General features: G+C 53.4%; 1 protein-coding gene across 1 annotated transcript in view; it reads right to left on the minus strand.

Moving 5' to 3' along the window:
- Positions 1-27,932, minus strand: part of CPAMD8 (C3 and PZP like alpha-2-macroglobulin domain containing 8) — a 72,626-nt gene that overhangs the window by 38,390 nt on the left and 6,304 nt on the right. Inside the window, exons 4-18 of the mRNA XM_081815000.1 lie at positions 25,491-25,656; positions 25,352-25,404; positions 25,058-25,075; positions 24,582-24,636; positions 22,353-22,466; positions 20,813-20,897; positions 19,430-19,538; positions 16,700-16,927; positions 13,567-13,737; positions 10,538-10,666; positions 6,416-6,599; positions 5,173-5,345; positions 4,429-4,578; positions 3,904-4,065; positions 1,713-1,855 (exon numbers count right to left, since the gene is read on the minus strand). Of these exons, the coding sequence (XP_081671126.1) occupies positions 1,713-1,855; positions 3,904-4,065; positions 4,429-4,578; positions 5,173-5,345; positions 6,416-6,599; positions 10,538-10,666; positions 13,567-13,737; positions 16,700-16,927; positions 19,430-19,538; positions 20,813-20,897; positions 22,353-22,466; positions 24,582-24,636; positions 25,058-25,075; positions 25,352-25,404; positions 25,491-25,656 (1,940 nt within the window). The remainder of the gene's footprint in view (positions 1-1,712; positions 1,856-3,903; positions 4,066-4,428; positions 4,579-5,172; positions 5,346-6,415; positions 6,600-10,537; positions 10,667-13,566; positions 13,738-16,699; positions 16,928-19,429; positions 19,539-20,812; positions 20,898-22,352; positions 22,467-24,581; positions 24,637-25,057; positions 25,076-25,351; positions 25,405-25,490; positions 25,657-27,932) is intronic.

Here is a 27,932-nt window from a genome sequence, read left to right on the forward strand (position 1 = left end):
CAGGGTCAGGGCCCCCGAGGCGGTGTCTGGTGGGTGGAGGCCCTCCCCCAACCACACGCTAGAAATGCCTCCGTATGCCTCCAAAGTACCCAGTGGGGAGCCTGGTCTGCCCACGCCATGATTTGGAGTTTAGAAACTAGGACCCTCGAGGGCCTGCCACACTCCTGCTAAGTGTGCAGCCCAGGCAGGAAGAACCCAGGAGAACAAAGTATCCAGGAATCTCAATCTAGACAGAAAGGGTGTGAAAGATGGAGAGGGCTTTTGTGGACAGGCCTGCCAGGGCGGGAGGTCCCCTGGGCCACTTCTGGCTCAGCACAAAGGCTGAGGAGTGTGGGGCCCACCTTGAAGGTCTCCAGAGAGACCAGATCCTGAGGCACTACTGACCACACAGACCCCAGCCCCAGCCCCTTGGTTCTGAGTCCCTCTTGGAGGAGTGGGCAGGAGGGAGTAAAGCCAAGGCCTGCCTCCCCCATGCCAGCCCCTAAAGCCAGAAAGAGTGGAGAGCCACGGTCTTCAGAACACTCTCCCTTCCCCAGCTAGCTGGCTGAGAGCTGGGCTTGAGAAGGGAGTAAGACAGGCAGCAGAAGAAGGGGGTGGGAGAGAAGGGAGGGGAGACAGGAGAGAGGAGAAAAACACCACCTCCTGTGAAACAAAGTTTTCCAGGACTCCAGGGACAAAGCCACAAATCTAAGGGAGAGATGTGAACCCGTCTCCCTCAGTCATCGATAAGTTAGCAAACAGACAAACAAGAAGTGAGCAAAAATATGGAGGATTTGGGCATTCCCATCAATAGGCTTGACCTAAAGTATGCATACAGAGCCTTGTACCGAATTGATGGGGGCTGGGATCTTCTTTTCAAGAAGACACAAGCCTTTACAAAAACTGGCTACACAAAAAGCCTTCAAAGTAAGAACCAGACAATGGATAACATACAGACCACGTTCACCAGTCATAATGCATGTTTGATACAAATTTATAAAACAGATGAAAAAATAATTTAAAATATCACTTTGAAAGTTTAAAACGTGTCCACTTCTGGGTAAGTCACAGCTCAGAAAGCTAGCACCCATTTGGAACCAAGCAACAATGGAAACACTTCATGGCACGGCCCAGGAGCTGCCAGAGCAGCATTCTGAGGAAAATTCATAACCTTCAAAAGGCTTAAATGTGTAGAGTTAAAATAAGAGACTGAAAAGCGTTACTCAGAGTCCAACTTGAAAAGGCAGAGAATTGAAAGAGAAAAGGGAAGAGAGAGGAGGAGAAGGAAGAGGAAGGAACAGGTGGAGGAAAGAGATAATAGAAAGAATTTTCTAAGTACAGTCCCTGGGAGAGGGAGGGTCAAACTCCAGCTTCCCTCCCCACCCCAAACCCTCTGTTCCAGGGAGCTCTCTCCTGATGCACCTTCCTCCCTCTGCACCCCCAGCCCCCTACACACTCGAGTGTGGCCAGGAACTGAGGAGGGGGGCTGAAGTGGTCGGTTCCCTAGCCCACTAGGTTAGTAGTGACTTTGCCCTCGGGGGACACTGGGCAATATCTGAAGACGTTTTCGGTTGTAACAACCAGGGGAAAGGGGTGTTATTGGCATCAGGTGGGTGGAGGCCAGCGATGCCGCTCAGCACCCGCTGCGCATGGACAGCCCCGCCACAAAGAGTGATCCAGCCCCCAGTGTCCACAGGATGAGGTCAGACAACGCTGCTCGAGGCGGCAATTACCTGGGGGGTTGTCTGGAGGAGCCCGCCGCCACCAGGCTTCCCGTGTGGGGCTGGAAGGCAGGGACAGCCTCATCCGTGTATAGGCCGCCATCCTGTCGGTGGTTCAGGCTCACCAGGTCGGTCATCACCACCAGGCCCGTTTCCTAAGCAATAGACAATGCCCGGAACCCCGGTGGGCAAGCGGATGTGATGGCCCCAACAGTTCCACCACTTTGGGGCTACCAGCCCGACATCACCGCTGTGTCGTGGCTCTGAGGGAGTCAGTCCTCTGCTCTGGGCTTGGTGACACAGGCTGAGGGGATCATGGGACCCAGTGACCACGCAGGGCAGAGCGGCGGGGAGACCAGTGCATCTGCGGCTCGGGACAAAGAGCCACATGTGTGACTCCGTTTATGTGAAACATCCTGAACAGGCAAATCCACAGAGACAGAAAGCAGATTCATGGTTGCCAGGGGGGAGGGGGGAGGGAGTGACTGCTCATGGGGACGGGGTTTCCTTTTGAGGTCATGAAAATGTTCTGGAATTAGACAGACGTGCTGTTGCACAACACTGTGAGTGTCCTAAATGCCACCCAACTGTCCACTTTAAAATGGTTCATTTTGGGGCGCCTGGGTGGCTCAGTCGGTTAAGCGTCTGCCTTCGGCTCAGGTCATGGTCCCAGGGTCCTGGGATCGAGCCCCGCATCGGGCTCCCTGCTCGGCGGGGAGCCTGCTTCTCCCTCTGCCTCTCTGTCTCTTATGAATAAATAAATAAAATCTTTAAAAAAAAATGTTATGTGTGGGATTTGCTTCCAATAATATGAGAATGTTAATAAAAGTAGATAGGGGTGGGCGCCTGGGTGGCTCAGTCGTTAAGCGTCTGCCTTCGGCTCAGGTCATGGTCCCAGGGTCCTGGGATCGAGCCCTGCATCGGGCTCCCTGCTGGACGGGAAGCCTGCTTCTCCCTCTCCTGCTTCCCCTGCTTGTGCTCTCTCTCTCTCTATCAAATAAATAAATGAATAAAATGGTTCATTTCTTTGTTATTTCTGCTAATTGTGAATTTCACAATAAAAAAAAAATCAGCTGGCACCATGCCTGATCTAGACCAGAGACAGATGACTGCAATTGTGACTGTTACTACTTTCATCACTGTGTTAAATACTGAGAGCGGGGCGCCTGGGCGGCTCAGTCACATAAGCCTCTGCCTTCAGCTCAGGTCATGATCTCAGGGTCCTGGGATCGAGTCCTACTTCGGGCTCCCTGCTCAGCGGGGAGTCTGCTTCTCCCTCTGCCTCTGCCCCTCCCCCAATTTGTGCTCACTCTCTGTCGCTCTGTCTCAAATAAATAAATAAAATCTTTAAAAAAAATGCTGGGAGCCACTCGACTGTAGGGAAGCCCCGCTCTGCTTTGGGAACAAGGAATGTAAAGTCAGTTGCTTGGACTCAGAGGCATCACCTCTTAATTCCAAAAGCTGCCAGGGCTCAGTTCAAGCTGCCAGGCGTTCAACAAATGTGTCATTGAAACGTCATCTGTTCCAATGCAGATATAGATACACGTATCAATACAGATACAGACAGATACAGATGTGTAATGTATTTTTTAGCTACTGCAGCAAAATGTTAATTGTGGGATCTAGGTGGTGGGTATATAGGTGTTTGTTAATTTGTTCAACTTTTCTGTATGTCTGAAAGTCTTCCATAATAAAAACAGGAGAAAAAGGGATGCATTTTAAATGATTTCAAAACTGGGATGAAAAGCACCCACAAATGGGCGGTGCATTCGAGTGGAGACCGCCAGCCTGCTCATGTGGGCTCCTGGCATGATCTAGAACGATGCTCGCACCTACTGCACCCCCTGGGACCCCTGGCCCCCGCAGCCAGGAAGGAGGAGCATGGACGTGAGCTACGAATGTTGGGGTGGGCAGCTGTCTGCTCTCAGGGTGAAGGTTTTCCTTCCAGCAAAGCACCCTTGATGCCTTTGCTTCGTCCCAAGTTCAAGTTATCAGTCGACACTCATAACGTTCTACACCTCGTCTGCCTTGCAAATTGGGAGGGTCCACTTATGAGCTCTCTTTGGAGAGAATCAAAAATTAGTGCTGCCCCAATAAAAGTTTGGAAATGTCCCCCCGACCATCTCTGTATCCCCGAGGTCGTCTGTTTCAAAGTGAGAGGCACTTGGAAGGGGGCGGTGGGTCTTAGACCACCTGTCCTTACAGTGAAGGCAGACCCGGAGTCCTTGGTGATGCCCCAGGGCCACGGGAAGATGGAGGAGCGCCGGCGTCGTCGGGCAGCCAGTCCAGCCCACCAGAAGGACCCATCCTCCCGGGACGCCCCGAAGGCATCAGAAACATCATAATCTTCCAATTCCCGGAAAACCTACAGGCAAAGGGGAACAGGGACCGGTCTACTGGAGGTTTCTTGTCAACCCAAACTGGCTCTCGGGGGTCTGGCATGCTCCTATTTCCACCTCCTTTCATGAATATCACTTGGAGACCATCTTGGGGGATGGGCATTGGTGTCATCGGGCAGAGGGGCTGGAGAGGTAGGACCTGGACAATGTTATATTGCAAGAGTCTGATGAATTTGACCCCAAGATCTTTCAACTCACCAAAGCAACCATCAGGACTGGGTTCACCCGTGAGAGAAAGAACCTAGACTCACATGGGGCCCTTCACTTACTGGAAAGCGAGAGCCCCCCGTGGAGGTGCTGGACCCTGGCGCCCGAGGGCCCCTACGCACCTGGGCCGGAGTCAGCTGGAACCCAGACCTGAGCAGGTAGATGCTCTTGTCCACTGCAGTGACACACACGCAGCTGCCCCTCGCAGCCCTGACCCGCAGGTCAACAACCTCCCCGGGCTGGGTCTCGTTTGCCGAATACGTCAGTGAAACCTGGACCCAAACACAGCGGAGAAATCGGGAGTTTGGCCAACCTCTCCCGACTGACCTACCCACCCTCTCCACCTGCCAACGAGAGTTGGTCCTCGCCAGCTCAGTGGGGGACCCTGGCCTTGCTGCCCAGGCGAGGACAAGGGCGGGAGGCAGAGTGACAGGAACAAGGCCGGGGCAACTAGAACATTCTGTGCAGAGGACGGGAGAGGAGGAGAGGGATGGGGAGACAGGCACCGGCTGAGGGCATGTGGCAGCCAGTTTCAAAGGATGCAGGGACGGGGTGGGGCAGAAGGTTGAACCCGCTGCTGGGGACAGGAGCAGTGTCCCCTTAGGCCTGGAACCCAGTGGGGACAGAGAACAGCGGACTGCTTTCCCTGGGTGGGGTTAATGCAATCCCCCTCTGGGGGACTTTCGGAGGAGCATAAAGATGCGACTTATGTTGCTATTATTCCTGAAGGCAGGGCGGCCCTTACAGTCCCGCCTGTGACACCCTCTGCAAGTCCAGGGGCAGCTGTGACCCGGACACAGACACCCCGGATGGTGCTTGCCTGCCCACCCCTCCCCCGCTCCCCTCGCTGGCTCCCCACGTTCTACCTGGTTTTCAAAGAAGGTCTCAACAGCAAACTGGAGACTGTCGGCAACCCCTTCACCATTCTCCCTGACATAGAAGACGAGCAGGCGGCCCAGGGGGACCATGCTGGGGCTCACGGCCAGCCGGAGGGAGGTCACACACACGTTGACCTCGGCTGCTGGGGCAGGAGGGGGCTCTAGGACAAGTCAAAGGTGGGGAGAGGCATGAGAACCCAGCAGCCCACAACGGGACCACCAATGCCCCAGGCTGCCCTGGGGGTGACATGCGGCACTGCAGGGGGAGGTGCTGGCCCCAGGCAAGTGATCCATAGATACTCACATCCCCTGTTACTTCACCTAGAAGGGAAGGGAATCCCAAAAGGATGCGGGGGTAGGATTCCCAAAGCACTATGCCTGCCAGCAGTTCTCAGCCAGCGCGATGCTGCCCCCCAGGGGACATTTTTGGCTGTCGCGACTTGGGAGTGCATCTAGTGGGCGGGGCCGGGGATGCGGCTCAGCACCCTACAGAGCACAGGGAGAATGATCCAGCCCCAAACGTTAGTAGTGCGTGGCGTGGGAAACTCTGCCTTCCCATGAGACGGACCCTGTCTGTCTGTCTGCCTGCCTATCTATCTATCTCTGATTCTCACCTGCAGGTGACTTTTCCCCTTAGGGACACTGGCAGTATCTGGAGACTTCTTAGGTTGTCACACTGCGTGGATAGGTTGCTGCCGGCAGCCGGCACCGAATGGGTGGAGGCCGGGGATGCTGCCTACACCCTGCCGTGCACAGGAGGGCCCCACCACAAACGGCCTGCCTTCAAGTGTCCCCCTGCCTCCCGCCCAGTGCGGGGATCCTGCTTGAGGCAGAAGGGCTACGAGGCAAGAGGAGGCTAAGGAAGACCCAGGGGAGGTGGTGGGTCTCGTGAGAAGCACATGGAGTCAAGGAGAGGGAGGAGGAGGAGGACTCCTAGGTGGGAGGGGTTCTGGGCTGGCAGATGGCAACACAGCCCGACGGGGGCCAGCGCACCCCTGTCCCCCTGCAGACAGGCAGTGAGGACAGCCTGGGGAGGACCTCGCCACCTCCAGCAGCTGGTCACTGCCCGCCCCCTGGCCCGAGCCCCATCTTGCCCGGGACACGTGCCCTCCGCTCCGAGGCAGGCACCCCCTCCGGGCTGAGCCCCGCTTCCCCCTCCTTTCCAGGGTGACTCGCCCCAGTCTCAGTGGTTCAGAAGGAACAAGGAACTCCGGTCAGTGGCCTGGCTCACCTGTCTCCGAAAGGTGCATTAAGCGAATGGGTGTCTCTGGGGCCGCCCGCCTGCTTCTCTGGTGGGTGAGGGGCGCGGGCTGCTGGCCCGAGAGCACGATGTTGCCCCGCGTAGCCACCTCGTAGTACAGGGTGAAGTTGCAGGGACACGTGGACTTCATGGGGAAATGGGCTTCCTCTCCGACCTGGGGGAGACATGCAGCATGGGGAGCACTGCCTGGCACCCCACGGCCTGGCACCAACGCCAGAGCCCACCCCGGGGCAGACGGCTGCTCTGGGGCCAGAGGGAGGCCAGGACATGGCTGGGCAGGGGCGCTGGCCTCAGGGCCGAGAACGGGGCATCATGACAGAATTCAGAGGAATGACAGAATTCAGAACCGCCATCACGCAGCCCCCCTGGCGATAAGGGATTACAGCCAGGATTGTCAGTGATGCTGGCGGGGGGGAGGTTGCTGGGGGTAAGGACATTGTGGCATGAGCCTCAGACTGTCACTCCCATTATTCAGCAGCTTCCCCTGCAAGGGGAAAGAGCTGGGGAGGAATTAGATCCAACCCAAGGATATGATCAGCTCCAGCAAGAGTGGGGTGTCCTCAATCTGTGCCTCTTGCCAGGGCCCCAAAAGAGCAGCACATACGTAGCAATTCTGCCTGATTCTAATTCAGAATGTGGGATCATCTACAAGACCACGGGCCTGAATTCTTCACAAACGTCATGGCAATGAAAAGGCAGAGGCAGGGACCGTTCCAGATCAAGAGCAACTATGGACACAGAAGAGCCAAACGCAACACATAAACTGATCCTGAATGAAATGCAGGCATGCACACGTGCACGCGCGTTCCCATAGGCACATGCAGATGGTTGCACGCTTACACTTGTGTGCATGAGATTATGTACACGTGCATGGGTTGTTCACACGCAAGACATAAGTTACACCTTGGGGACATCTTTGAAAATCGGAATATTGCCTGTGAATTAAACAATATCTTAACATAATTTTCTTAGATGCGACAAGAGCCTTGAGATCATGCTGAAGAATGTCCTTATTTTTAGGACATGTTATGATCAAGTATTTAAGAGTGAAGCATCATAATATCTGTAACTTATTTTCTAATGTTGCCGCAAAAAAAAAAAGTCTAAAGGAGTAGATGGATGGATGGGTAGATGGATGGGTGGATGGGTGGATGGCTGGGTGGGTGGATGGGTGGATGGCTGGGTGGGTGGATGGGTGGATGGATGGGTGGATTGATGGATGGGTGGATGGCTGGTTGGGTGGGTAGGTGGACAAGTGAGCTGGTTGAGTGGGAGGATGGATGGATAGAGGCAAAATGTTAATTCATAAATCTAGGTGAAAGGCACATGGTTTTACCGTTTTTTACGATTTCTAAGTTTGTAAATATTCACCTTATAAAAAGACACCTATAAACAAAAGTCCCCTTGCGTTTCAGATGTTGGAAAAAAGAAAAGAGCAAAACCTTCCACCTCTTCACGAACGAACCCCATGGTATCACAGCAATCCTAAAAGACTGGCTTGCCAGCCCCCGTTCACAGAGCAGCTCCCCACTACATGCGCCTCGGAGCTGGAGGAAGGGTAAAGGAGCCTGACACAGAGCCCAGGCTGGACCCAGCAGGGCCACTCTTGTCTCAATGCCCTGAGGTTGCGCCCAGGGCCCCTCGGTGACAGTCGTGGGGGGAGGGGCTGGAGCCTGCTGGGCCGACTCAGGCAGGATGGAGATGTCCCTCCGGGAGGAAAGTCCGAGTGGCCCAACCAAGTCCCTGCCTAATAGGAACTGCAGTACCAGCAGCTGGGGACACAGGGCTCCTTCCCGCCCCCGTGGGATGGCAGCCAAGGCCAGCATCCCCACAACACGCTGCTGCTTGAATAGCATTAATTACAACAAGAACAGCGTGTTCAGCCAAGCCAGGCACAATCTCGAATGGCTTTCTCATTCTCATAACCCCTGCAGAGGGCCGCTAAGCCCCTGAAACGGGCAGACCCGGCGCCAGGATTCCTCTGAGCTGCATCCCTGGCCGCCTCGGGTCCGGGCCGCGGCTCTCAGAAAGGGAATGCCAGAGGCTTACGGGGTTGGTGAGGCCTGGGAGCAATGTCGGGGAGCCTCTAGCTAAGGGAGCTATCAGGGTGCTTTATTATACATCTATCCTCCAAGAGATGAGGGGGTGAACAAACTACCATTTGTCCACACCATATGACGGAAAGACAAGGCAGAACCTTCGATGCGTGTTGTTAAGAGAAAGAAGCAATGTGAAAAAGCTAAGTGCCGTACGGTTCCAGCTACAGCAGTCCCCCTTATCCGTGGTTTCGGTTACCCGCCATCCATGGGGGTCTGGAAGCAGCCTAACGCCACATCACAACACCTGCGTCATTCCCCTTACTTCATCCCCTCATGTAGACATTCCATCACCTTGTGATCACAAGCCGGGTGGGCACAGTACGGTGTATTTTGAGAGAGAGAAACCACAGTCACGTGGCTCTTATTACAGTGTATTATTACGGTGGTTCTATTTTATTATGAATTATTGTTGGTAATCTCTTACTGTGCCTAATTTATAAGTCAATCTGTGTCATAGGTACGTATGTATAGGAAAGAACGTCTAAGTAGGGTCTGGTACTATGTGCAGTTTCGGTCAGCCACTGGGGAGGCAGGGATGTATCCCCGTGGCTAAGGGGGGACGACTCTATACGTGGGATGGGAAAACTGCTATTTTGAGTTGCTACCTGGGCATTTGATGCCCTGACAAGCTGCTCACACCCTGAGTCTGGATACTGGGTTGAGGACCCGAGCTTAGGATTCTGGCCACAAGTTTCTGCTTCACTTTTCCTCGCATGTCTTTTAAAATAACCACTTAGCAGGATGCCTGGGTGGCTCAGTCGGTTAGGCATCTGCCTGCGGCTCAGGTCACGATCCCAGGGTCCTGGGATTGAGCCCCGCGTCGGGCTCCCTGCTCAGCGGGGAGCCTGCTTCTCCCTCTGCCTGCTTATGCACTCACTCTCTCTGACAAAGAAATACATAAAAATCTTTAAAATAAAATAACCACTTAGCACTGACCCCCAAAATGTTAGTGACTCCTCCTCAACCACCTTATGAGTCACCGGTGCTTGCTGCCCTGTTGTCTCCTGCTCACTTGTGACCTGGGATGGAGGTGACCCAGCTCACTGGGAACCCGCCCATCCCACTCTGCGATCTGTAAATAAATCTCGTGACTTGACTTCCTTTGTGCGTGTCTATTGAAACTGTGCCTCCGATTCAAACAACCCCAGGGGTTTTCACTTCTCCCAACACGATACGACATTCTGGAAAAGGCAGAAGAATAAAGACAGTGAAAAGATCGGTGGTTGCCAGGAGCTAGTGGGTATGGAGGGATGAATGAACAGGTTGGGGGGAACCCAGAGGATTTTTAAGGCAGTGAAACCATTCTGTACAATACTATAATGCTGGATGCATGTCATTATATGTTTGTCCAAACCCACGGAATCTGCAGTAGCAGGAGACCCCTAACGTACCCTGCAGACTTTAGCCAATAAGGACACGTGGACACTGGCTCATCAACCGTAATGGGCGTGCCACCCGAAGGCAAGCTGCTAATCTTCAGGGACACTGCACGCAGAGGAGAGGGGGTCCAGAGGAACTCTCTGCACTTTCTACTCCATGTTTACAGCTCCCTATCTCCACACACATCTCCGCGCATCTTACTTAAGCAGGATTGTTGAAGAACAGACCGGGAAGAAGGAACACGGGACCCAGCTCTGGGGCTGTCTCATCTCTGTACTGTGTCTGCAAGCGTCGGCTGCGGAACCCCGGTGCCTGCGCCCAGCAAGTGCCAGCTGCAGACAGCGGGAAGCTGGGCCTGGGAGCAAGCGACTGCACCCCAAGGGCCAGGTTTATCATAGTAAACACTGGGGCCACAGCCTAAATGTTCACTATAATTAAATGACGGGCACTCATCCCGAGGAACCCCCCCGCCCCGTGCTGGAGGGATGGGGGCTCTGGCTTCAGCACCAGCATCAGCCCTGCTGGGGGACGAGCAGATGCCAGGTGCGTGCTCATGGCTTTCTGGGCCCATCCTGCCGGGGAAAGGGGGGGGGGGGACACCTGAAAGCCTTACCTGCAGGGGGCGGGAAGGTGGCTGCAGCTGCAGATAGCACTGGCTGGGGGAGTACCAGCTGCTGAGAGACAGGTAGCTGGGCAGGTACTGGGCCCCCACGGGCTTTCCATTGAGTGCTACCACCTTGGTCTGAAGAAAAGAGGGTACTTGGTCAAGGCCTGGGTGCTTGGTGGAGGAAGGGGGTCTTGGGGATGCCTCTGCCTGCCCTGGCCTGCAGCAAGACCCTCTCATGTTCCAATTTGCCTTTGGGGACCCCTCTCCCCAGTTCTCAGAGACTGCGGTCCAATGTGCCTTAATGCACTGCTCCCCAGCTCCAGGAAGCAAGTGGCCAAGACTGGTCACAGGGTGTAAGGGGGTGGCTCAGGCAGAGGCAGGTGACTCATGTGGCCATCAAGAGATAGTTCTATCACAGGCATATTAGGAAGCCCTCCCCATCCCCATTTCTCTCCCTCCTTCTCTCTCTGGCTTGCCAGTGGCCCTGGTGGCTTCTCAGAGGGGCTAACAGGCCTGGGAAGTGACCACAGAGAAGGTGGACCGGAGAAGGAGTGGCTGTGTTGGACAGCGTCCCCGGGGCTCTGGACCCTGAGGCTCCCTGAGCTCAAGTCCTTCCCCTCCATGCCCACCAAGCCCCGTGGGGGTCGTTATACTGCTTTTTGCTCCCTTGGAGTTTGAGCCTGTTCCCTTCACTTGCTGCTGAAAGACTACAGGGCAACACAAGGGAAAGGCCAGAGGTGCAGATCGAAGACTTCTGTGAGATCAAGAATAAAGACGTTGGCCCATTTTGTCCCCAGTTTCTGGGAGGTAGCCTCTAAAGCCCTGAGGTCTCCCAAGTGACGAGCGTGTCTGTTATTCACGGTGTGTCTTGGTAACACGTGTTACCAAGCTGACTCAGGACAGGGACAAGGGGCTGGGGCTTCGAGATTCGTGCTACCAGCCGGACCTCCGGGGAGGGAGCTCTGGCTAGAACCGGAGTTTAGTCGCAGAGCCAATGACTCATGCCTATAGCATGCCCCTGGCTGGTGCTTCTCTGTGGCTACTGTCACACGTCACACGTCACGAGCCGGGAGGGTAGGGTGTCCCAGGGACTCCACAGGGACAGCACGAGAAGCTTCAAATGGGGGGCCCTCCCAGGTTTCTCCCTCTGCCCTGTTCTTTTTGTTTTTTTAAGATTTTATTTATTTGACAGAGCAAAAGCAGGGGGAGCGGCAGAGGGAGAAGCAGACTCCCCACTGAGCAGGGAGCCCAACGCGGGGCTCGATCCCAGGACCCCAGGATCATGACCTGAGCCGAAGGCAGACGCTTGACGACTGAGCCACCCGGGCGGCCCTTCCTTGCTCTCTTTGGCTGGTCCTAATCTGCCACATCGCTGTAATAAAACTGTGACCGCCAAACATACAAACCTGCAGTTAAAAAATAAGCCCTGGGGATGGCATCTTCAGCGTGGTGACCATGGTTAACAATACTGTACTGAATATTTGGAAGTTGCTAAGAGTAGATCTCCAAATTTCTCATGATAAGGAAAGAAAAATGTGTAACGATGTGTGGTGCCCATTGACCACACTTACTGTGGTGACTGTTTCACAACACGTGCAAATACGGACTCATGTTGTCCGCCCGAAATGAACACACAGCGATGTGTCAATTACACCTCAGTTAAAAATAATTAGGGGCGCCTGGGTGGCACCGTCAGTTAAGCGTCCGAATTGATTTTGGCTCAGGTCATGATCTCGGGGTCCTGGAATCGAGCCCCACATCGGGCTCTGCGCTCAGCGCGGAGTTGGCTTGTCCCTCTCCCTCTGCTCCTCCTCCCAGCTCATGCACTCTCTCTAAAATAAATAAATACATCTTTTAAAAAATTAAAAAGTAAAAAAGTAAAAATAATTAATATTTATAATTAGTTTTGTGTTTAAGAGAATTAAAGACCTTTTCCTAAGCAGTGTTTAGTAACAGAAACAGAGTATCTTTCTATTAAAGTGACATTTTTGGGACAAGCTCATTTTTAGACATGTATCTATGAGACAGAAAATTTTTCAGCTAATTCTGGTATTTGTAGTATTTCGGGGCTTTGCTGCTACTTAATTGCTAGGGGACTAATGGAAATAAAGGAATGACTTTTGATCATTAAAAAAAAAAGCTGTAATTGTAATAATGATTTTGTAGCCAGTTGGAGGGCTGTAGCCTGGAGACCCTCGAGCTTGCAACTTGGATGGTTAAAAGTCTTTAAGGACATGTCGCCCCACAGAGGACACAGTCACCCCAAGTGTCCTTGGCCCCCACCTACACATTTACTCTAGGCGGCCCCCCACCCCTTCCCTGCCATCCAGCGCCCGTGGGGCCGTCACAGAGCCAGGGGTGGGGGGTGCTGGGACACCCTCTTCTATCACTCCTGCTCCTCCCTCCCCTGACAACGGGACCCCATGTCCTGCCCATTCTACCTTCACAGCTCCAGGCTCACTGGTCTCTCTGTCATCACCTCCTGTCTGCCCACCTGTGCTCCCACCCCCAGGTATCCCCCCATTATGGTCACTGGAGCAACTGCTGGGTATCCAAAATCAGATCACTCTGTCCCCCTGATGCTGCCTTCTGGGTAAGCCCCAAGCACCCGTGTGAGGTCAGGGGCACCCCACCAGCTCCCTCCTCTGTATCTTCCTGAAGGGCTCAGCTTGGCTGGGCCTTGCAGGACCCAATTACACGATGATGGAGGGCCTCTGGGCCTCTGCATGCTGTTCCACCCTCTCAGAAGCAGCCCGGATGACCCTCTTCAAAGTCAGGAGTCCACATGATGAAATCCCTTTGGGCCAGCCTCCTTCAGCATGGCAGAGCCAGAAGACCTCACCTCTCCTTGACCTCCCATCTTGCCCTGGGATGGGCTGGTTATCCATCCCCCAAACTCCCCATCAAAGACTGTAAACTCCCTCAGGGCAGCAGTAGGCCACAGGTCCACTGAGCTGTTGCCCAAGCATGGACTGGGGAAGGCACCAAGGCTGTGTCTGGTGGCTCAATGACAAGGATCCAAGCAACTCACCCACCTCCAGCCACACGTGTTGGGCTGACATGGGGATGAAGGGGATTTCAAACCCCACCAGCCCTCCCCGGGATACAGATTCGATGGTGTAGATGTTGTCCTTCGGTGTCAGCTCTGCCCTGATCTGGACCGTCACCCCCTCAGCTGGGCTGCCATCAGGGTAGGACAGCTCCACCTGGAAGGGGTCACCAAAGATTCAACACAGTCAGGGCAGCACCACTCCCCAAACTTATCTAATCCCCCATCAGAATCCCAGCCAACTTCCCAGAAATTGACAAGCTGATGCTAAAATTCACAAGGAATTGCAAGGATCCCCAAATAACCAAAATAATCATGAAAAAGAGGAACAAAGGAGAACTCATGTGTCCCAATTTCAAAATTTACTAGGAAGCTACAATAGTCAAGATAACGTGGTACTGGCACAGAAGAGACATGGTGATCAATGGGATAGAACTGAGAGTCCAGATATAAACCCACACATCCATGGCAAATTGGTTTTCAACAAGGGCATAAGACCTCCAATGGGGAAAGAACAGTCTCCTCAACAAATGCGGCTGGGATGACTGGATGCCCACACGCAAAAGAATGAAGGTGAACCCCTACCTCACACCATCATCTACAAAAGTTAAAAATGGATCATAGACCTAAAGTTAAGAGCTAGAACTCTGAAACACTTAGACAATGGCGGGGCGGGGTGGGAGGACTTTCGTGACCTTGGACCTGGCAAATAAGTCACAAGGTAGGAGTCACCGTGTGCTGGCCGTTAGCCCAGTGCTGCAGGGTGAAGTGGGCCTCCTGGGCCACATGGTGTGGAATTAAATGAAGACCACCCGAAAAAGAACGAGCAAAGGCTATATTTATTCAGAGCTTGCTGTAGCAAGGAGTCACAGCCACCGTCACTGGTGTTTGGCAGAGGCTCAAATGCAGGTGAAGTGAGAAAGCCTTATAGCGAGAAACAGGGAAGGCTTCAGGTGTGTCCCAGTTGGAGGCTACTGGTGTGAAGAAGCTGTAGGTGGCTAACTGGAAGTGGGGTATCCTAGGCAATCGGTCAGGGGAGCGCACAGGGACTCAGTATCTTTCCAGGTTGTGGATTTATTTCTGCACTCTGAATTCTATCCCAACGGTCTCCATGTTCAAATCACAGTGTAGGAATCACCACGTGTTGGCCATTGGCCTGGTGCCACATTGGGGTGGGAACAGCATGGACAATGCTATGAACAGTTCCATGTGATGCTCAGACCTCATTCAGATGGGTAGAAAAGGCAGTCAGAACAAGGGGTTTGGAAGACAGGGATGGTGGGGCACCTGGGACTCAGTGGGTTAAGCGTCTGCCTTTGGCTCAGGTCATGATCCCGGCATGGTGGGATCGAGCCCCGCACTGGACTCTGTGTTCGGTGGGAAGTCTGCTTCTCTCTCTCCCTCTGCCCCTCCTCTCCACATGTGCGCATGCACCAGTGTGCTTGCCACCCCCACAAATAAATAAAATCTTAAAAAAAAAAAAAAAAGAGGGATGCCTGGGTGGCGTCTGCTTTTGGCTCAGGTCATGATCTCAGGGTCCTGGGATTGAGTCCTGCGTCGGGCTCCCTGCTCAGCGGGGAGCCTGCCTCTCACTCTCCCTCTGCTTGCCACTCCCCCTGTTTGTGTGCTCTCTCTCTCTCTCTCTGACAAATAAAATCTTAAAAAAAAAAAAAGAAGTCAAGGATGGTATGAAAGAAATATGGTCCGTGGGCCCTGAAGGACCCTAGAGTAGCCCCTCACCCGTGCAGATATTTGGTGACAGAGTGACAGGGGCTTCAGCCTACATGATCCCCACTTACAGCTCTGTTCTTTAATGCAGATGGTGGATAATCTCTCAGCCGTACGTGAAATGCTCCCCTTCGTTGATCTGACAGCCCAAACCCCTTCTTCATACACATTCTGACCTTGCTCCTTGTGCTTTAGCTTCTCTGCAAGCTGGGACCCCCAAAGCCAGGGGCACACAGGTTGTGGCTGGGATCGGGCATAGAGAGGAAGGAGGTCTCAGAACGGAGTGGAAGTAGCAGGACACAGCATGAGGACAGACCACCAGGATCCTGTGAGTGACCCACGGAAGGCAAGAGGGGCCAGGGATGTGGGTGGTGCACAGAGCTAGGGTCAGGCGTATAGCCAGCTTCCCTCTGGGGTAACCTGGGCACCACTGGCCTTGCCCCCACAGAACACAAATGCCCAGTGCAACAATTAGGATAAGGATCTTGGGGCGCCTGGGTGGCTCAGTTGGTTAAGCATCTGCCTTCGGCTCAGGTCATGATCCTGGAGTCCCGGGATCGAGTCCCGCATCAGGCTCCCTGCTCGGCAGGGAGTCTGCTTCTCCCTCTGACCCTCCTCCCTCTCATGCTCTCTGTCTCTCATTCTCTCTCTCTCAAATAAATAAATAAAATCTTTAAAAAAAAAAAAAAGGATAAGGATCTTGGGTTTCTGGTCATCTAAAACCTGACCGAGTCTAAGAATGCCATGGTAGGTGGCATTGAATAGGTGGGCCTATTCAAAATGCCACTTTCCCCCAGGGGGTCTGAATCAGTCTCTCTCAGGGACAGGAGATCTGCCTTTGGGAGCATTTCCTTGGATGCTAGTTCCTCCAAAAATAAAGTCAACCCAGATAAGAAACGCACTGCCTTAAAGAAACTGACTAATAAATGGATATACCAGGTCTTGGTCTGTAGGTACAGGCATGTCTCTCTATGTTGAATAAAGTAGACCACCCTTTTAGATGGAGCAAAATGTCCAGTGTTCCTCACCCTGGGGTACTGGCTCTTTTTTTTTTTAATTTAATTTATTTATTCATAAGAGACAGAGAGAGAGAGGCAGAGGGAGAAGCAGGCTCCCCGCTGAGCAGGGAGCCCGATGCGGGACTCGATCCCAGGACCCTGGGATCATGTGGGGTACCAGCTCTTGCCATATCGGCAATACAGCCCTCGGTCCCCCGAGAGCAAAGGTTACACGGTGCAATTAAAGGACACTGTCTTCAGCAGCGTCCCCACTGCGGACCCACGGCGCCACCACACTGGGTTCATGGTGGTCCTCGAACGGAGCTGGGGCGGAGGCAGTGCAGAGCCTGAGCCCTTGGATGTCCCCCTCTGGGCGCCGTCCCCAGCGCTTACCTTCCCCACGTAGGACAGGCCCGGCTTGAACTCCTTTCTAGTGTCCTTGGAGTAGCGGACGTCCACCAGCTGCCTCTGGACAGGGGTGGAGGCGTCAAATGCCACCTGCTGGCTCCCGTCCACACTGGTCACTGTGGCCCAGATGCTGACGGTGCCCCGGAAGTGTTCGGGGACATCGGCGGGGATCATGTCCTTCACACAGATGTCGAAGTCCTGGGAGCCGTGGATCTGGAGGCAGGAAGCACACAGAATGGTGCTCACTCGGGGTTAGAGTGGCTTCGAGGAACGACTCTCAAAAACACATCTGAAGCACAGGATGCTCCAGCTGCTGGAGGCCCAGGGGGACAAGCAGTGACACGGCCAACCTGCGCTGTGGGTCACTGGATCCCTTGCTGGATATGTAGCATGTCTCCGGGAGTAAGATGATTGCCCTCCAGCAGACAGCGGGGCAGGGATTTGAACCCAGTCACCCCTGCTTTGGAGCACTCACACCTGCCTCTGCTCCCGGGGCACAGAACGCCCCCATTTGACCTCTACCTCAGGACCCAGATGGGGGCCTGGCAAACAAGCCACTTCCAGAAACAGCTTTGGACAACATTACTCAGTAAGCCAGAGAATTAAGGCAAGGGCCACAACCAGCAGAAGGGATGACAAGGGTCCAGGGCTGGAGGCCCCAGAGAGGCAGAGGACCTCCAGACTCTACATACATGGGAATGTGAAGTCACGCGGCCGCTTTGGCAAACAGTCTGGGAGTTTCTCAAATGGCTAAACTTAGTTACCCCTGAATAGACAAACAGACCATGGCCGGACCATATAGAAAAATGGCCAACCCATTATCTACGAGCCTTGAAGGAAGTCTGACCCCCATGTCTAGCAACTAGTAGGAAGACAAACCCCCATAACAACCAGCCCCAAATGGCCAGGACTTAATAACTGACAACTTCTAAGACTTTTGTCCCTACTTTTTTTTTTTTAAGATTTATTTTTTTATTTAAGTCATCTTTACACCCAACATAAGGCTCAAACTCATGGGCCCAAGATGAACAGTCGCTTACTCTACTGACTGAGCCAGCCAAGCACCCCTTTTTATTTTATTTCATTAAAGATTTATTTATTTATTTCAGAAAGAGAGAGAACGCACGTGTGCACTAGCAGGAGGGGCAGAGGGAGAGGGAGAGAGCTTCTCAAGCAGACTCTGAGCTGAGTGCAGAGCCCGACGTGGGGCTCGATCCCACGACCACAAGATCCCAACCTGAGCCAAAACCAAGAGTCAGATGCCCAACCGACTGTGCCACCCAGGCACCCCCAGGCATGCCTTTTTAAGAAAAAAAATTTTTAAGTAAACTCTATCCCCAAGGTGGGGCTCAAATTCATGACTCCAAGATCAAGAGTCACATGCTCTACCTACTGAGCCAACCATATGTCCCATTTTGCCTTTACTTCTTAGAACCAAATGAGAAAACCAAATATGCACCCCTAACCAATCTTACGGGATGCTCCCCTTCTAGTTAGGTGCCCACGGCTTCCCCACACCTGCAGTCTCCAGCAGGGGCACACCTGAAGCCTTTCCTCTTTCTCACGATAAAGCTTCGAGCTGCCAAGTGGGGGTGATGGTGGCTGATTCCCTTGCTACAGCAAGCTCCGAATAAATAGACTTTGCTCACTCTTATGTGGGCAGTCTATTTAATCCCACACCCAGGAATGCCACATCCAAGAGAAATGAACACGTCCAGCCTCACACATACCTGTACACAAATGTTCAGAGCAGCATTATCTATAACAGCCAAAAAGTGGGAAAAACTCAAATATCCATCGACAGGTAAACGGAAAAACGAAATGTGGTCCATCCATACAATGGACTATTACTCAGCCATGAAAAGGAACACAACTCGGACATGCTACAATGTGGATGAACCTTGAGAACATGGTGCCGAGTGAAAGAAGCCGGATGAGAAAGACCGTATGGTGTATGATTCTGTGTATACCGAAAGTCCAAACCAGGCAAATTCAGAGAGACAGAAAGCAGATCAGTGGTGGCCCAGGGCTGGGAAATGGAAACAGATGAATTGCAAAAGGACGTGAGGGATTTGGGGAGGATTGGAAATATCCAAAATCTGGACCGTGGTGGCTGTTGCACACCTCTGAATATACTAAAAGCCACAAATCCTACATTCTATATGTATGGCCCCTCTATGTACGGTATGTGAATTATATCTCAATAAAACTATTTCTTTTTTTTTTTTTAAGATTTTATTTATTTATTTATTTGACAGAGAGAGACACAGCGAGAGAGGGAACACAAGCAGGGGAAGTGGGAGAGGGAGAAGCAGGCTCCCCGCAGAGCAGGGAGCCTGATGTGAGACTCGATCCCAGGACCCTGGGATCATGACCTGAGCCGAAGGCAGTCGCTTAACCGACTGAGCCACCCAGGTGCCCCAATAAAACTATTTCTTAAAAAAACTTTGCACATAATATCTGGGGAGGAAACACATTAACATATCAATAGTGGTTGTGTCTGTCAGAGAAGAAATCACCTTTATTTCTTCTTTTTTTAAATATTTTCTAAAGTCTCCCTGATCAGCCTGCAGGAATTTTATCATTGGGACAATCCTCACCGTATAAACTGTTTTAGAAAGTAAAATAAAATAAATGATCACGGAGCTGAAGCTAAGGGCAGGCCCTGCAGGAAAGGATCCATTGGATGAGCAGCATGGGGTCCCTGCTCCTCACCTTTATGGTTCTGAGGACGGGGCGCCCCACCTCCTGGCTGTAGTACCCCACACCATTTACAGTCATATTGATCGTTAAGGTCCCCGAGACAGGTTTCCCAAAGGTATACCTGGAACAAAAGGACAAAGAGGGTTAATTTCACATGGAGCAGCAGGGGAGGGGAGGGGTCAGTCTCAGGAAGGCCAAGCTCCCATGGTATGGCCAGCTGATACAAGGATGCTTCCCCATCCTGCATTCTGTGCTTATAGCCCTTCCCACAGCCCAGAGTCAGCGCAGATAGGCCAGCATAGGGGCCTGCAATCCTCTGCACCAAGACTTGTATTTGACAGAAAAAGAGACCAAGGGTCAGAGAGGAACTCTGGACCCAAGAGCCGGAGGGTATGTGAGACAACCACTGGGCCTGCCACTTATTGAAGCAGGACAGTACAGAGGATCAAACAACCGTGGGCACCAGGGAAGCCTGGGCCTAAGTGCCCTGTGAATTCAACTTTGAACCAGGGATCAGACTGCTCAGTTTCCTCACCCCAATAAAACTATCCTCTCGGAGATGCTGGTAAAACTTAAATGTATGTTTGTCATGACTTTGCAGAGGGGACACTTGCCTACAGGGCCCACGAGCAAGACGGCAGATCACAGTGAATAAAAAAATAACACCAGGCATTTTGATAGTATTTTCTAGACTATAAAAAAGGTGTGTGTACCCAACACAGCCTTGGATTTTATTTTATTTTTTAAAATTTTATTTAAGTATAGTTGACAACATCCTTGGATTTTAAAACACATGTAGCAGGGACACGTGGCTAGTTTGGTCAGTAGAGTGAGGCACTCTTGATCTCAGGGTCATGAGTTCGAGCCCCACGTTAACAGTAGAGATTACTTAAAAAACAAAACAAAACAAAAAAAACCCCCGCACAGCTGGAGGAGCAGAGGGCAGTAGAACCGTCTCAACCACAAGCTCTAGGAGGTGGCAGAGCTGGGCGGGAACACGTCTTGGAGGACTCTCCCTGGACGGCCCCAGAAAGGGACAGTGTCCCAGACACCCTCTGGTCAACCCTCACTTTGGAGCTGGTCATTAACCTGGTTATGAGACAGGTAATCCCTTCAAGAAATCCCTTGCGGGTCAGCCCATTCTCTGTGGGTGCTGTTTGCAGGGAAGGGGCGGGGACACTGGAAGGGAAGGGAGATGGGTGCCCTCCCAGGGGGAGGGGAATAAGAGCTGGAAGAGGGGAATAACGGCTGGGAGGGGAATACCCCCCCCAGGGGCGTGTCTGAGAGAGGAGGGGCATGCCCATGGGGGCGTGTCCCGGGGAAGGGATGTGTCAACAGGGGAGGGGCGTGTCTACAGGGGGAGGGGCTCGCCCATGCGGGCCACCTCTTTCTCACCTGGCCCGCACAGTGCCCTTCTCGCATATGTCCAGGTCCCGGATATACTGGGGCGGGTCAATAAGGAGCTCAAATTTCGGCAACACTGGAAGGAGAGAGCAGAGAGGGAGGGGCGGCTCCCACCGCTGGGGTGGCCTCAGAAAGTCCTGGAGCTGTGGGAGGGATAACGGCAAAGCCGCAGCCCCGGGCCACCAAGCGGCCAACACCACAGGAATCCACACCCCCACCCTTCGCTGAGCGTGGGCAGCATTCTGGGGATTTTGCTGACCCACATCTATTTCCTATTTTGGGGGGACGCACACTTTTTCTCCTGAGAGGCCCACATCTCATCGCTTTTAGGCCATGTGCTCTGCGTGCAGCCCGGCCCAGAGGTGCATGAGTGGCTCAGCCCTGGGAGCGTCCAGCCATCTGGTCACCCTGGGCAGCTTGGGGAGGAGGGACGGACACCCGGACACCCAGAAGCCGCACAGAGGAAACGCGAAGAAGCTGGTCCTTCGAGCTTGTGAGGCAAGGCCATAAATTCCTTTCCTTTTATTTCCAGAGGTTGCACTGGGCTTCTGCTGCTTGCAACCAACAGCCCTGCCCTCTACAGCCTTTCCTTCTAGGGCCTTCCTCTTGAAAGGAGAAACCCTTGACCAGGTTAAGGGAGAATTTCAGCACAGATGCAGAGTAAGTGGCTCTGGTCCATGTTCGTTCCCCAGCTCCTGTTAACATGAGCAATTTCCTGAATGGATCTCAACGTCTCAGCTCCCCCATCCGTGCACAGGGTCGGGATGATGAGGGAAGAACCAAAAGAAACAGACTTAAAAAGGAAGGGAGGGGGTGCCTGGGTGGCTCAGTCAGTTAAGCGTCTGCCTTCGGCTCAGGTCATGATCTCAGGGTCCTGAGATCAAGTCCCACATCGGGCTCCCTGCTCCTCGGGGAGCTGCTTCTCCCTCTCCCTCTGCTTGCCACTCCCCCTGCTTATGTGTGCTCTCTCAGTCAAATAAATAAATAAATAAAATCTTTTAAAAATAATAAAAATTAAAAATTAAAAGGAAGGGAATTCTGACCCAGGCTACGACATGGATGAACCTAGAGGGCATCATGCGGAGTGAAATACGCCAGACGCAAAAGGACAAATACTGTAAGGTCCCCCTTCCACGAAGCACCTGGACGAGTCAGAGTCCCAGAAACAGGAAGTAGGATGGCGGGCTAGCCAGGGGCTGGGGAAGGGGACGGGGAGTTAGTGTTTCGTGGGGACCGCTTTTCAGTCGGTAAGATGCAAAAGTTCTGGAAATGGAGGGTGGTGATATCTACCAACAACACGAATGTCCTTAATGCTGCACAACTGTACATTTACAAGAGGGAAGATGGCCAATTTTGTTACGTGTGTTTTTATGACAATTCTTTTAAAAGGGAAAGGACAGAGTGCCCAGCTCTCTGCACTGAGCCCCAGCCAATGGGGCTGCCGCTGTGCTCCCCCTTCATCGGCATCCTCACCGGGTCTGTGGTTTCGCCCAGATGTGAAATCCCAAGATCCTAAGATTCTCCGGCTTACCATACTTCTGAACTTCGAAGGACTTGTTGTACACGTGGCCTTGCACTTGGACGAAAATGAACCATTCTCCCAGCACCGGCTGGTCAGACAGGGGGAAGGTCATGTTGGCCACACCTGTGTGCAGAGAGACAACAGTCACCCTGGGGCAAGTGCGTGCGCAGAGCCAGCCGGGCCTGACCCGATGCCGTGGGTGGGGGTCTGCCCTGTGCACCCCAGGACATTGAGCAGCATCGCTGGCCTGCACCCACTCGATGACAGTAGCTCCTCCCCCCGAGTCACAGCAACCCCAACTATTCCCACATAATGCCAAGGCCCCCTGGGGGCAGAATCCCCCCCCCCGCTCCCCCCTCCCGCCCACCAGGTGGTAACTGCTGCCCAAATTGAGCACGGATTCTGAACAGGCTTCAAGACAGAGCACCCCTCTCCCTGCAAATGGGCCCCCATGAAATGCCACCAGCCTCAGGCAGAGAAGGCAGCTTTGGCTTCGGGTCCATTCCTTGGAACCCCGATGGGAGCTGTTTTCATGCTGGGAGGAGAGTCGGGATTTTCCACGAGCCTCCAATGGAGGAATCTGGATGGGCGCAAAGACTCCAAACACCGCTTGGGGATCTGTCACTCCCAAGTGGGACTTGCTCTGCCTGTCCCCAACAGTGACACCATGAGAGCAGCTCTACGGGACTCCGGAGAAAACCCAGAGACTACAACAGTCCCCACCGCTTTTCTCCGTCACTGTGGAAATGGGACACCTGACGGCAAAAGGTCTCTTTCCTCATATATTCAAAGCCTTTGACAGTCAGAGGAGGTTTGGGGGTATATGTCCCCAACATAACATTTTCTATGGGGCCTCATTAGCCCGTGGCCAACGTTACTAGACACCCCCCCAGGACGGGAGCAAAATCACGCCGGTTGAGAACCCCTGGTCTACACATATCACAAGAAGTTTATTTTTTTAATTTTTTTTTTTAAGATTTAATTTATTTATTTGACAGGAGAGAGAGAGAGACAGTGAGAGAGGGAACACAAGCAGGGGGAGCAGAGGGAGAGGGAGAAGCAGGCCTCTCACTGAGCAGGGAGCCTGATGCAGGGCTCGATCCCGGAACTCCGGGATCATTACCTGAGCCAAAGGCATCGCAAGGAGTTTTTTAAATGGGAGGCTAGTCATTCCCTTCCTCTGTGTTCTGAAGATCAAGTCCATACACCTCCCCGCAGACAGAGAGGCCCCCTGGTCTCACTTTTGCTGCTAGTGTCAGCACTCCTGACACGTGGGGTCCCTCCTGTGCCCAGCCTCACTCTCCTTGCCATCCACCGGGCCTCTTGCATGGTGGGCCTCTGTCTGGAACACATTCCCTCACTTTGCCCGGCTAACCTCTGCTCCTTCTCCACTTTGTTGCTGGAAAGGCTTTTCCTCCAGGCAGCCTTCCAGGATTGTCTCTGCTGCCCCGGGCTGGGCAAGAATCCCATTTTGTCCTCTCTGAGTTTGTACTTCTCCTTCCTAGTGCTCATCATGGCAGATGTTATCATGTGGTTTAATGTCTGTTTCCCCCATTGGGCAGAAAGTTCACCCTTTGTCAGCATCTACTTCAGTGCCCAGCAGATATCTGCCGGTAGGAAGACAGAGAGTTAGCGAGAGGGAGGGAAAGGGGCCGATGGGGAGGGTGGAGTAGAGGAAAGCAGGCTGAGTGCCAGGCAAGAAGGTGGGATGGGTCACCAAGAGAGTCCGAGAGTCCCGCCCTTGGCTGCACTGTAGCCCCTGCAGCCCCAGGCTCAGAACTCAAGGAAGGACAGTCACAGAAGCCCTGTCCCTGCTGGTCAGCCCTCCCCAAGCACCTCGGAACTGGAGAGAGGGCTCAAGGGCAGATGAGGGGACGAGAAGTGTGGCATTGCACAAACCACCACAATCCACCTGCCTCCTAGAGGCTCTGCACTCACAGAGGCACTCGGGGTCCAGGAGCCCCCAAGGGGATGATGAGGTGGAAGATCTGCAGTGAGAGGAAGATGGGGGTGCTGACAAACAAGACCCTGATGTTCCCCCAAAAGGCCTCAAGTTCAATGCAGGAGCCCAAGCTGGATGCCGGGACCAGAGAAACATGGGTGGGGTGCAGTGCTGCAGGGAAGGGATGCATTCAGGGAACATTCTAGCTCCCTGGAAGATTTATTGCATCTGCCACCCAAAGGTGCAGCCCCCAAAACTGTAGAAGGAGAAAGGGAAGGGGAGGGGCAGAGGCTCACCGCAGCAGAACGGCTCCAAGTGTCTCCACTCTGTCATCCTCGAGCCCCTGGGGTCCTGCAGGGGACAAACACCCATAGTCAGCTCAGGGCAGCCGGCGTGTCCCCGGCACATGTGTGCACCCTCTGAGCCCTCTCTCTAGGATGGGACAAGTGTGGAGGGCAGGCCCCCAGATCAGCCATATACAGGGGAGCAAATGAAAGCTCGGGGCACAGAAGGGACTGGTCTGAGGACACAGGGACAAAAGGGGCTGGATCTGCTCCTCCTTTAGGGAACCGTGTGCAAATCTACAGAGACAGACAGACACGCACTTGGCCTGTCCCAGGGCAGATCCGGGGCCCAGGGACAGACCCAGTCCCAGCCTCATGAGGTGCTGGGACAGGTAGGATCTACCTCGGCAGCAGACGGTCGGTCAGGCAAGACAGAGAGCAGGCTAACGGGCCCCGAGTCAGAGCGGACGGGGTTGCACACCACTCACCAGAATGTAGGCTTCCAACTGCAACAGACAGACAGACAGACAGGCAGTGAGCACAGCCCCTGCAGGCCCCCAGCCCTCTGAGCATGCACCACCCGCCCAGCCGTGCTCTGGCCTCCCTCTGTCCCACAGACCTCCCCCTGGCTCCCCAGGGGACTCGGAGCCCCACGACAAAACCCGGAATGGAGGTCGAAACTGGAAGGAACAGGGGAGAAAGCCCAGTTGCTGGCGGCGCCCCTGGCCAGGTGGTCCCGGGCCGGTGTGTTCCAGGCACAGGGTTTTAGAAGCTGATCTCACCTTCTGGCTGACGGGCCTCAGGTTCGGGGTGACAGTGAAGATGCTTATGAGCACTGGAAGGGAAGGAGACAGTCATGTGGCAGCTCCGGGCATGGCTGGCCCTCCCCCCGCCCCCCCGCAGCCTGCACGAGCTGCCCACCTCGGTGTCGGGGCTTATACACCGGCTTGTCAGTCTGGATGAACACGGAGGCGCCCCGGCCGTCCACAGTCACGGAGGTCTGGTTGTGGAAGAGGGGGCCCTCCTCCGCCCGCCCGCCGCGGCCCCACACCTGCAGGAGGGCCTGGCCCCGGAGGCCCGTGGGCACCTGCAGGCAGACCACAGAGCTTTGCGAACGACAGAGTGTTTCTCAACATTGGCACCAATGACACTTAGGACTGGATCAGTCTTTTTTTTTTTTTTTTAAGATTTTGTTTATTTATTTGACAGAGAGAGACACAGTGAGAGAGGGAACACAAGCAGGGGGAATGGGAGAGGGAGAAGCAGGCTTCCCGCGGAGCAGGGAGCCCAATGCAGGGCTCAATCCCAGGACACTGGGATCATGACCTGAGCCGAAGGCAGAGGCTTAGCGACTGAGCCCCCCAGGTGTCCCTGGACTGGATCAGTCTTTGCAGGGGGAGGCCACCTCGCCATTGCAGGGTGTTGAGCGGCATCCCTAGCCTCCGCCCACCAGATGCCATAGGACCCTTCCCTCCCCCTCCCACCCCACCCTCCAGTTATGACAACCAGAAATGTCTCCAGCCACTGCCAGTGTTCCCTGAGGGGCCAGAACCGCCCCCCCCCAAGTTGAGAATTGCTCATCAGGAGCTATTCTAAGAGTTAAAGATCCCAAGAGCTTTTTTAGAGTCTCTAGTCTAGTCTGAAGATCCCCTGGCCCCCTCTCCTAGAATTATACAGCCCTTCACTGGTCTCATCTACAAATCCACAGCACCGATCCTGTGAAGAGTGCCTTCCGAGGGGCAGTGGGCAGGGATCATGCGTAATCTTAACCCCTGTCCAGCGCGGCCCTGCTTTCTGATTCACAAGAAAGCCAACCTGCTCAAAGGGCAGCTCTAGGGGACTTATCAAGGGCTTCCCAACTATTGACATCTGGGGCTGGCTCTTTCTAGGTCATGGAGCTATCCTGAGCACTGTGGGGGTGCTGAGCACACAGGAGGTGCCCTCCCCAGTTGTGACAACCAAAAAGGTCTCCAGACACTACCCGATGTCCTGGGGCCGGGGGCGGGGGAGAGGGCAAACATCCCCACCAGGTGGGAGCTGCTGCCTTAGAGAAAAGCTTCTACCGTCATCAGTAAGGCAGGAAGGCCTCTGTCCCACAGCACTCAGGCACTAGGGACACCCTGCAGGGGAGAGGAATGGCTCTGGACATTGTACTGATCCCTGGGGGAGGGCACGCTGTAATTCAGCATGACTCTTGATGTTGCCCATTCATTCCAGGATTCCTTTGAGTGTCTGATAAAAGTTAAGGAACAGCTAACCCAGAAAACGCCTATAATTTCAGTGTTGCGAACCTCTTGAAATCCAAGGACTCCTGTTTAAAAACCCACATCAGAGGGGCGCCTGGGGGGCTCAGTCGTTAAGTGTCTGCCTTCAGCTCAGGTCATGGTCCCAGGGTCCTGGGATCAAGCCCCGCATCGGGCTCCTTGCTCAGCGGGGAGCCTGCTTCTCCCTCTCTCACTCCCCCTGCTTGTGTTCCCTCATTCGCTGTCTCTCTCCCTCTCTCTGTCAAATAAATAAAGTCTTAAAAAAAAAAAAAAACCCACATCAGAGAATTACCTGAGTAATTCTACAGGTGGTGCTGTGCAGGGGCATTGCTGTGTCTTCGAAGACAAAGCAGGACCAAGCAAGAGGCTTGGTTCCTAACCTGGTCATTCTTCTTTTGGGGTGTTCAGCCTAAGGCAGGCATTCAGAATGCTAAGACATTTTTGGGGCGCCTGGGTGGCTCAGTCAGTGAAGCATCTGCCTTCAGCTCAGGTCATGATCCCAGAGTCCCAGGATCGAGCCGCACAACAGGCTCCCTGCTTATCGGGGAGCCTGCTTCTCCCTCTCCCTCTGCCCCCCACCCCCACACATGCCCACACATGCACACACATGCATGCACACTCTCTCTCCCTCTCTCAAATAAATAGAATCTTTTAAAAAAAGAATGCTAAGACATGTTTATGTACAAAGATGCTCGCAATGTTTGGATTACGTTATCAAAACCCTGAAAACAATCTTTAAAAAAATCTAACCATGTACAAGGTGGAGAGAGTTAGTAAATTAGTACATAAAAGAGATGCAATAGGATGTGGTTAACAATAGGAGGCAAATTACAATTATAGAGATTTGAACACATGGAAGTATGTTTACACAGTGAATTAATTGAAAATAGCAGGGAGCACGAGGAGGTCTACCATTTAATTGCAACTATAAAAGAAATGTCTTTATGCGGATGAGGATTTATGGGGAAACACGAGAAAGTGAAAAGTACGGGGGGATGGGATTACAGGTGAGTTTTCTCAATTTTTTCTTCATTATTCATTGTTGACATCACCGTTACTGATTTTTCTCACCACACACGAAACTTCTCTTATCCCATTC

Source organism: Leptonychotes weddellii, chromosome 1, assembly GCF_054177405.1.
Source record: "Leptonychotes weddellii isolate Sample4059 chromosome 1, ASM5417740v2, whole genome shotgun sequence".
NCBI lineage: Eukaryota > Metazoa > Chordata > Mammalia > Carnivora > Phocidae > Leptonychotes > Leptonychotes weddellii.